The sequence below is a fragment of the Athene cunicularia genome (genome assembly GCF_003259725.1).
Source record: "Athene cunicularia isolate RWA chromosome 9 unlocalized genomic scaffold, athCun1 chr9_part1, whole genome shotgun sequence".
In the NCBI taxonomy this organism is placed as follows: domain Eukaryota; kingdom Metazoa; phylum Chordata; class Aves; order Strigiformes; family Strigidae; genus Athene; species Athene cunicularia.
In genome coordinates, this window is record NW_020799110.1 from 23,517,334 (window position 1) to 23,527,044 (window position 9,711).

The 9,711-nt window shown below is 51.1% G+C and overlaps 1 protein-coding gene across 1 annotated transcript; it reads left to right on the forward strand.

The window, feature by feature from the left end:
- Positions 1–3,188: 3,188 nt before the first annotated feature.
- Positions 3,189–9,427, forward strand: ADIPOQ (adiponectin, C1Q and collagen domain containing). Its single transcript, XM_026855119.1, has 3 exons — positions 3,189–3,700; positions 6,739–6,958; positions 7,373–9,427. The coding sequence occupies exons 2-3, from the start codon at positions 6,748–6,750 to the stop codon at positions 7,897–7,899; spliced, it is 738 nt and encodes a 245-aa protein (XP_026710920.1). The 5' UTR covers positions 3,189–3,700; positions 6,739–6,747; the 3' UTR covers positions 7,900–9,427.
- Positions 9,428–9,711: the final 284 nt, after the last annotated feature.

The following is a 9,711-nucleotide window of genomic DNA, read 5'->3' on the forward strand; positions in this document are numbered from 1 at the left end:
GTCCAGGTCTCCCCCTGACCATCCAAGCAGGGTGTGTCCCCTCCTGGCTGCTGGCTTCTGGTGGCACCTAAACACTGGCTCAGCATCCCACCATAGCATGCTGCCATGGGGCTCCTGTCTCTTCCACTACCTGACCTGTGCTATCATCACCTTGGTGAGCAACCCACCATGTGCAGCCCGGCGCGGCTTCCACATGGCCCCACAGAGACTCCGACTCCTCTGCAGGCTGGCCTGACCTGCTCCACACCCGCACAGCCCTCCTCGGCCACTGCTCACTGCGGTCAGCTCTGCCTGTCCCCAGTCCTAAGCCCCGTCCCTGCACTCACGTCGGAAAATCCAGTGGGAACATCAGGGTCCATGAGCTTGTAACCAGCATGGCTGCTCCACGTGCTGTGCCCAAGGCCATCGTGCCTCCCCACTGGCACCATGGGAGAAATGAATGGCCACAGCAGCCCAATGGCGCTGCAATAGGTGCACCCACTGTTCGGCAGAGCCCGGAGGAGCCGGGCGGCTGGTGAAGGTGCTGAGCAGCTGCCAGGAGCTCACAGGACCTGGCTGCCCCCCGCCAGCCTGCCCGCAGGGAGAGAGCTCCTCTTCCCCATTAATAATTACCCACTAGAGGGAAGTGCAATGCTGGACCGGGAAGGGACTGGGAACACGAGGATGCACGGGATCAGGGAAAGCTGCGGTTTGGGACTGGGGTCCTTGCTGATGGCAGCACTGGCACTCAAGGCCATTTTACTGCTTTTTCTATGGAGCTGGCTCCTCAGCACTCGCCACCATCTGGCGCCCGATGCGGGGGCCCGTGGGGCAACGGCGGGGCCAGGCACAGGGTCTGTCCGGCAGCACGAGCGGACTCGGCCAGGCTGAAGCAGAGGGCTGAGCCGGTTCGGCCGGGGCTGCCCGCAGTGCCCGGGGACAGAGCCCGCAGCATCCCTGGCACGGAGGCTGTGGTCCCTCTGCTGCGCACAGCCTTGGGCAGCACCGGAATAGCACGTAACAGCCTGTCAGCCAGCCCACTACACGGCGTAAACAGTTTTTGCCGTTTTTAGCAAAGTGGGGAATGTGCGTTGTTTCTGGGACGTGCGGTATCCAGGGCCAGTGGAAAGACGAGGGAAGGGCCAGGCGTCCCGGAGGGACAGAGAGCCAGGGCAGGGCAGGGGGCAGCTCCCGGCAGAGGGGCCCCAGCCCCGGGGAGGGCACAGCAGCCTCGGGAAGGGACAACCAGGGGGACAAGCGTTCCCGCTGGGCTCCACGGTGGCACGGGCTCGGTCCTGCTGCGGGAGGACCACGGCAGCAGCTGGGGTTCCTTCCCCGGCCCCCAAGGCATGGATGCTGCCCACGGGGCCAGGCTGGCCTGGGCAGCCACTGACCTCCTCCTGAGGCAGCCATCCCAAGCTCCCGGCGGCCAAAGGGGCTTTTCGCCCCTCAAGTCACACCAGCCTCCTGCTCTCTTTTATTCCTGTCTACAGGTGGCTAAATATAACTTTCTGCTTATTTTTAATACTTGGTGAAACCCGCCATGCACAGTCCATCAGGTCGGTTTTGTATTTTTCATATTTGCAGACTTGCATCAGATCCAAGAGAGAAAACAGAGTCAGGCTCAGCACAAGGTCTGTGGCCGAGTTAGGTACAGGCAGCACGTCCCACACCGGAGATCTGGTGACCGCGGTGCAAGTGGAGAAAGTCTTGCAGGACTTGTGGACAGCAGCTTTCTCTGTGCCAAAAAGACCCCCCAGCCCCAGACAGAACTGCCGAGCACCGCAGCTGTGGGCACTGCTGGTCCAGTCCACGCTTGGTGGCAGGTTTTGCTTACACCAGGCAGAGCAAAGGCCATTTCAAATGTTTTCCTATCGTGCAGCCAGAAGTCGCTCACTGGATTGTACAATATCTCCCTCTGCAGCGGGAACAGGAGCCAGCACCAACCTGCAAACCACGTGTGTAAGACAACATAACCACAAGCAAGTGCATCGGGGATTGTACATGCTGGTTGCACCCCCAGAGATGAACTTCCACCCCTCTTCTGGGAGGCAGGGATAACGTTTGGGAGGTTGCGTGATGGATCACTGAGAGACTTACCACCGTGTTGTCTTCCTAACAACTGTTTTGAAAGGCCATGAGGTAATTGCAGCACTACCTATTAAGCATGTCAGGTGCAATTTTCAAATCCTGGCAGCACCATAAATGCCCCAACATTGCATTTTGGGGTTCAAGCCGAGAGTTGGCAGGGAAAACAGCCTTGTTTTGCTCACATCCCGGGCACTGGCAGGCAAAAACCTCTCGTCCCCACTGCAACAAAAGTTCCTCTCTCCAAGATCCTGCTCCTCCATTCATTGCTCAGGAGACAAGACTTGGACAGAAACATCGGCATCACACACACACAAACACACACACGCGGCTCTTGCGAATCACATTTATAGGAAAACAACGGATCCAGCCACATCTCTGTCATATTTTACTGGAGATGCAATGAGGGATTGTTTTAAGTCTCAACAGTGCATGGAAAAAAAACATCATCCAAAGAAAAAAAATCTAATTTCTCAAATACTGAACACTATGGGCTTGACCAAAATAAGGCAGGCAGCGAGCAGCCATCCTGCGGCTCCTCCCTTCCGCACCCATCTCCGCAGGACTCTGAAATTCACCCTTGCTGACTCTCAGCACTGCATATTAGAAACTCTTTCTCTGGTTATTTATACATCCTTTTAACCCTTCCAGACAGCCAGGTCTTTACAACAACTCAGTAATTCGGGATACTGTCCTGCTGACCTTCACTTGGATGAGTTTCCCCTCTACCAACAACAGCAGCTCCCTGTAACCAGCTCCCCATGCCTGGTTCCAACCACACACATCACAGCGGTTTTCCTGGTCTGATTTTGTGAGCCTAGGTGTGCCAAGGTCCCGTCTAGCTCACCTTGAACTGCCCCAGAGCAGCTGGATAGGAAAGCCTCTGCTCTCCAAGGTTCAGCCTCCATTTTGGAAGGAAAGAGACACAGGGAAATAAAGACTTTCTTTTGACCTAAAGCCAAAATGTGTGATAGGTTGAAAGCCATCCATATGGCTGAATTTAATCCAGTGATTTACAGTAGCTCTGGCACAAGCTTGGTTGGCTTAAGACAAACCTCTTGGCCCAGCGCTGCCCTTCCCCGCGGGCAGCTTTGCCCTTCTTTGGTGCAGCAGCAGCCCCCAGGCAGGAACAGCTCCTGCCATTAAAAGGAGAAGCCAAAAATTCTCCCACAGTAATTCATTTACTAACATGCTGAAAAAGCACCATTTGAGTGCTTTAATGCAAGGCGTAGACACACTTTCTCCAGCAGCTGCTGACAACGTTTCCAGTTTACACAGAGCAGCTGCCCGTGCTGTACAAGCCCAGCCCTGGACGAGCGGGCTTTCACATGGGCTTCTGCAGCAAACCACTGCTCCATAATTCCTATCAAATTCCCAAACCCACCTTTTCCCTGTTAAGGCTATCTTTGCAAGATATCCCAGTGTGACCGGATTGTATAAGTGGTCCAAAAGATAAGTGATGGCCAGGAAAAATTGATGGGAAAACCCAACTTTGAGGTCAGCATGCGCAATAGCAAATGGAAAATGCAGTGTCTGAGCTGACAGCTCCCCGTGCCCTTAGGGATAGCGATGTGGTAGCCGGACTTCAGTTCTGAGGAGACTGCAGCAAGCCAACTAGGACTCAAAGCAGCTGGTAAGCATGATCTTTTTTTTTCCATTTCCTAAGTTCAGGATTTTCTCCTCTATTGGGCTGAATCAGACAGACAGAACTTTTCTGTTCACAAGACGTTTCCTTTAAGAAAGGAAAGGGAGTTATTCTCAGAATAGCCAGCGAGTATGTTAAACCAAGAATAGCCGATCTCCCTTAGGTTCATACCCTCGTTTTTGGAAACACTATTTTGAGATCAAAACTCCTAAATCAAAAGTAGTCAGGAACATCAGTGAAAAACCACATGGCTATAACTGCACTGGCACCTTGCAATTCACCTCCTTCCTCAAAGACTCCTGGGAGTCTTTGGTTTGCCCCAAATCTCCCTGAGGCATATCAGCTCCTTGCCAGAAGCCTGCACCACCCAGATTTGAGGTGCGAGCTCCCTGGACCAAGTCACCCTGGAATGTCAGCAAAAACTAGGTTACAAGGAATTACAAAAAGGAAAAGTGACCAAAATAAGCCAAACCCCTGGTTAATACCCTTTGAAGAAAATACTGGAGTTGGAAAACAAATGGATTGGGTTTTGTGTGTTTTGCGCAAAATGGTGTGGGCTTTTATGAATAGATATATAAATATAAATACATCGTATTTATACAGTGGTATGTGTAATTTAAACTTTGAATCATGGTCCGAATCACTATGTAGCACTTATGACGGCATTGTTCTTATGCATGGAATGCTGATTTCTGCTGATAAATGAGTAAGCTTCCTATAATGCATATGAGCTTTTAATATAACAGCTGCCAAGGGAATAACTGAAAGCCACCAAGAGGAATTAGTTCATCTCCTACTTGTCTGAAAGGTACAACTGATATTCAAATAGAGCACATTATTTCATGTTACACTGCCGAGTATCTGATGGGAAGACAAAAACAAACGGGAAAGAGGTAGTAACGGGATGTCATACCTACACCAGAGTTTCAACTCGGAGCTAACAGACATTGCTTAAAACTTTCCTTTGTAAGACATACTTATGCCAGAGAATTACTTTGCTCCTCAAACAAGCAAACTGCCTGTGCCCGAGTCAAACTCCATCAGAAAAAGTATTTTTAAATTTCATATCACAATCCGTTTCTTAGGACAAACGACAAAACTACACTGTGTAAGGTACCTGCAGTGAAGAGCCGCCCAGGGATGCAATGGGATGGGCATGGCCTCGAGCCCTTCAGAGCAACCTGGATGGGCAGAGGCCAGGAAAGCTCCCTGCAGCCCTGCTGTGGGCTGCCTCAAACTTGCACTGCTTTTGACCTTACAGGAGGGATTTATTTTGCACTGGCAGACAACCTGACTCTGGGGCACACGTCGCTAAAATTTTAATGACATCTGAGTTCTGGGCAGCATATGGAAACTGGAACTAACCTCAACAAAATCCCCAAAACACAGCTCAAGAAACGCAATTTTGAGGTAGATTTTTATTGACTATGAGCATGTTTTCACACAGTTAGATATCCCCAGACAGTCCGTGCTGATCTGGGAGGGGTGCGTGCATGTAGCTACACCAGAGGTGACCTGGGCTGAGGGACAGGGGTCCCTCTGCTTACTGCCCTCCCCTGGGACATGGCAAACTGGCCATGTTGCCATGAGCCAAACAGGCACAGCCTCGCTTGCCAAACCAAGACACTTTCAGGATTTACAGGCATCTGTTTCGCTGGTCCACCCTGGTTCATGACAATGGCTACATCCCTTGCTGCAAAGAGGCATTTGCACCCGCGGCCTCCCTGCTGGTGGTGGGGGTGAGGAGCAGAAAAGCCTCGGCTCTGTGTGAGCACTGCTCAGCAACAGCTAAAACATCCCTGTGTTATCAACACTGTTTCCAGCACAAAACCAAAACACAGCCCCATACCAGCTACTGTGAGGAAAATTAACTCTACCGCCACTGAAACTAGCAGCTTTACTTCATTGCCTTTGAAGCAATTACACGAGAACTAAGATGATGTTATTTAAAATAAGACATTTAAATAGCTTGACTAGGTAATCACCCTGCAAAGGAATTGCTCTGAAATACTATTTTTCTTGGAAATTACAGAGCCAAGGAACTCTAATGGCCATGATGCCATTCACTTTTTATTGCCTATTAAGCCACTTAACAATCCTCACACCAGGATACCTTTACTGTTCCAGGTTATAATCTCTGCCTGGTGAGCAGTATCACAGACCTATAGCCATTTCAAAATATCCGCTTCCTAAAAGCCTGACCCAAAGCCCACCAAGGTCCCAGTGATTTCTGGGAGCATCAGAACATAGCCCCAGGCTGGCCATAGGGTGTCACCACCAACCTGGTTCTGGGGAGCCACACTAATTGCTTAGACTGGCAAAGAAACTAGATTACAGAAAAATACCACCCTACAGTACCTAAACACTGCGCAACTTGTCCTCCCGTAATCCAAAAACATAATTCAGGTGGAAAAAAAAAAAAAAGAGTGTATCATAATTCCATGTGGTCGCTCAGAGGAGATGGAAAGCCTGGCTGTAGTTTCTGTTCGCGTTACACAGACCCAGGTTAGCGGGCTGTACGTGCAGCCATAAACCACCTGCTCAGTGTAAGGCTTTTGAGGTTTTTTGAGACAGGCTCTGCCAGACCTGTAGTTTCAATCAGCTGTTCGCTCAGACGGGCAGAAGTTACAGCGGATCGTGCCTAATTGAGCAGAGCTTTGCAAAGAAATCAGCCACAGATACCCCACATCTGCTGTGCTTGGTCCCAAGCTCCATCTGTGCCCCAGCAAAGAGCCTGCGAGTGCCAGGGGAGTAACTCTGGCGTTTGCTCCTCTCCGCACGGGACATGCTGCCGGGCCGAGGTCCACGCTGCTCCCAGGGGCCCCATCCCTGCTTGGGTCATGGAGCTCACGCCAGTTGGATGTGGAGGGGCCCTTGGGGCAAGCACAATTGCTTTCCTTTGGATATCTCGATTGAAACCTGAGTCTTTTCCTCTGTGCTTCTCCCTTACTCAGGGGTGGGGGCTTTGTTCACTATTTTTTCTGCCTATTAACCGTTAAGGTTAACAAAGTGATTGTCCACATCAGGAACCGACGATGAGGGGCCCAGCAGGCTTCCTCCTTTGCTCACTGCTGCTGCTGGCCCCCCACTGCACAGAGGTGGCTGCCCAGGACATCCAACCCGACCCCAAAACGCCGTGTGCCAACTGGATGGGAGGAGCACCCGGCTACCCCGGCCACAACGGGCTCCCTGGCCGCGATGGGAAAGATGGACAAGACGGACTAAAGGGAGAGAAAGGAGAGACAGGTTGGTGAGGAACAGGGTGCTGGAGCCTGTGGGCAGCCTCAGCCCCAGCCCATCCCTGGCAGGTCTCCCATCTAGCGGGTCCATGCCTGATCTTTGTCCAGATGGCTTTTGAGTATCTCCAGGGATAGCGCTTCCACAACCCAAGTCAAACAGTTTGGTCTGGTGGTTGTTTTCCCAAGTAATGATGTTTTTTCAGACAAGATGCTCTTGGCAGCTCTACACACAGCCGGGGAGGGAGCAGGCTTTGCACTTACTGTCACAGCACATGGGTGCGGGTGAGGTCAAACAGCCTTTCCTCAGCTCCGTGCTGCTGAGCAGATCCGCATGTCACAGCCCTCTCTGTGTTTCAGGCCGGTGGGCAGCGGCTGCCAGCACAGTGCAAACACAACTCCCTGTGCCAACTCTGTCCCCCAGGTATGCAAGGTCCCAAAGGTGAACAAGGAGAAACAGGAATCCCAGGGCGGGAAGGGCCACGAGGATTTCCTGGATACCCAGGGCAGAAGGGGGAGAAGGGTGAAGGTGCTTTTGTCTACCGCTCCGCCTTCAGTGTGGGGCTGACAGAGCGAGCCCCCCACCCCAACGTCCCCATCCGCTTCAGCAAGATCTTCTACAACGAGCAGAGCCACTACGATGCCAGCACTGGCAAGTTCCTCTGCAACATCCCCGGCACGTACTATTTTGCCTACCACCTGACGGTCTACCTGTCGGACGTCAAGGTCAGCCTCTACAAGAAGGATAAGGCGGTGATCTTCACCTACGACCAGTTCCAGAAGAACAACGTTGACCAAGCAAGCGGCTCCGTCTTGTTGCACCTCAGCGCTGGGGATGAGGTCTGGCTTCAGGTGTATGGGGAGGGGGACAACAACGGTGTCTACGCCGACAACATCAATGATTCCACTTTCATGGGCTTCCTCCTGTACCCAGACCCAGATGTCCATTAAAGCAGGGGGTGCTACATGGGGAGAGATTAGGTGGCTTAACCCTGGATGGTGTCCTGGGGCACTGGCGCTATAGCTATACTGTATTTACCAGATAACTGCCTCTTGCAGGGGCAACAATTGCCAAGGGTGGACCCTGCCTCCTGTGCAATCAGCGAGGTTACACATAAGTGACTTCCATGGGACCAAGAGCTCACTCCTACCTCTGCTCTTGCTCTTCCTATGGAAACCTGGGTTTAAATTCAAACAACACTCCCACCACATCATCAAAGAGCAACTCTCAAGATGACCTAACTTTTCTTTAAATTTAGAAGTGGTAAGAGAAGAATTGGTTACATTTCAATATCACATTCTAAATTTCCCCTTTTCAACGACCTAAATTCATTTAAAACAATGGCACACATCTTAGCCAGCTTTTTGCAATTTCAGTAGCAGAGGAAGAAGACTATTCACCAAAGCCATCTCTGCTCTTGTTTTCAGCTGGAACAGATGGCTCCATCTTTTCCATCGTAACTCCCTGTCTTAGTAGGCCCTTTGATTTCCACCCATGGTTTGTTGTCACCCTCCTTCAGCCCAGATCTTTGAATATATTCATAGTATTAACTTGCATTGATTTTAATCCTTTGATTTTCCTTTCATGTTTATCCACTACCGTTACCGCTCAGTTAGGCAGCATGCTCGTTTAGGGCAGGGATCTCTCTTGATTTATCTGAAAAGCCTTATGAACGCCAGGGAGGCCACACAACAAAAGCAGCTCGTTGACCTTTGGGGTCCCAAAGCGATCACAGATGTGTTGGCCACATGGTTGTGATGCTCAGAAATGCCAGAGGTTTCCCTGCAAACCCCATGCCTGGCTGGGGAGCAGAAGGTCCCTCAAGGCTCCTGGTCAGCGGGGACCTCAGGGTGGAGGAGGCGTCCCTTCCCAAATCACTCACCTGGCACTGGAAGTGATGGCACAAGTACTTCTTCAGCCCAGAGGCCACCGGATGGGCCACACGACCAGCATCTGCCAGTTCCCATCTGCAAGCTGGCAGGATCCTGTCCCATCTGCCCCCTGAACAGCTCCCAAGTGCAGTCAGAAGTTGAGATGTAGCAACCATGTTTCTACTTTTTCATAGCATAAGCATGTCATACGCAGTGGTTTCCTGGCCAGAGCTTCAGGTGCTGGTGCAACCTCCCACGGTGAGTGGGCTTCTGGGATGAACACCCTCAGGACTTGTCGCAGCTCTTGGCACCGTTAACTTCATGGGGGAAGAGTATTAAGGCTGGGATTAATAGCAGTCCCACCAAACTGCTCTCCAAGGAGCTTGCCTGACGTTTAGCTAGAAGAGGATTTGATGGTTTCTCAGATATGTTCAAAGACAACTCTCATTAAGCTAACACAGACCACAGCTAATGCGTTATTACAAGCAAAAAACAGAATTAAGAGCTTCAACTGAAATTCCTTCCAACACCAGCATTTTCTACACTCCAGTGCATTACCACATTATAAATAATAACAATAAAATACTCTCTCAATGAGAATGCTCCACATCTTTGTATGCATCATCTGGAAGGTTTTGAAGAGAGGGACGTTCCCTTAGTTTCACCAGGCAGACCAGTACATTTGTTTGTTTCCCAGCAAGATGGGAGCACCCTGGGCTGGCACACACAGGGAAACCCTGATTTCGCTTTCCCAAGAAACTCCCCACCCTCTAGCTTTCATCAGGGCTTCAGCATCTCACCACCTCACACAGTGTTGCCTCCTTTCTGGATAAGATGCTTTCCAGACTGTGTCCCCAAAACCTCTGTGCCTGAATCCACACTGACTGGCCA

Excerpts from the sequence above, each read along its gene's own strand:
- ADIPOQ (XM_026855119.1), top strand. The coding sequence starts at position 6,748 with ATGAGGGGCCCAGCAGGCTTCCTCCTTTGCTCACTGCTGCTGCTGGCC. Across the intron at positions 6,959-7,372 it reads GGGAGAGAAAGGAGAGACAG|GTATGCAAGGTCCCAAAGGT; the intron begins GTTGGTGAGGAA and ends TCTGTCCCCCAG.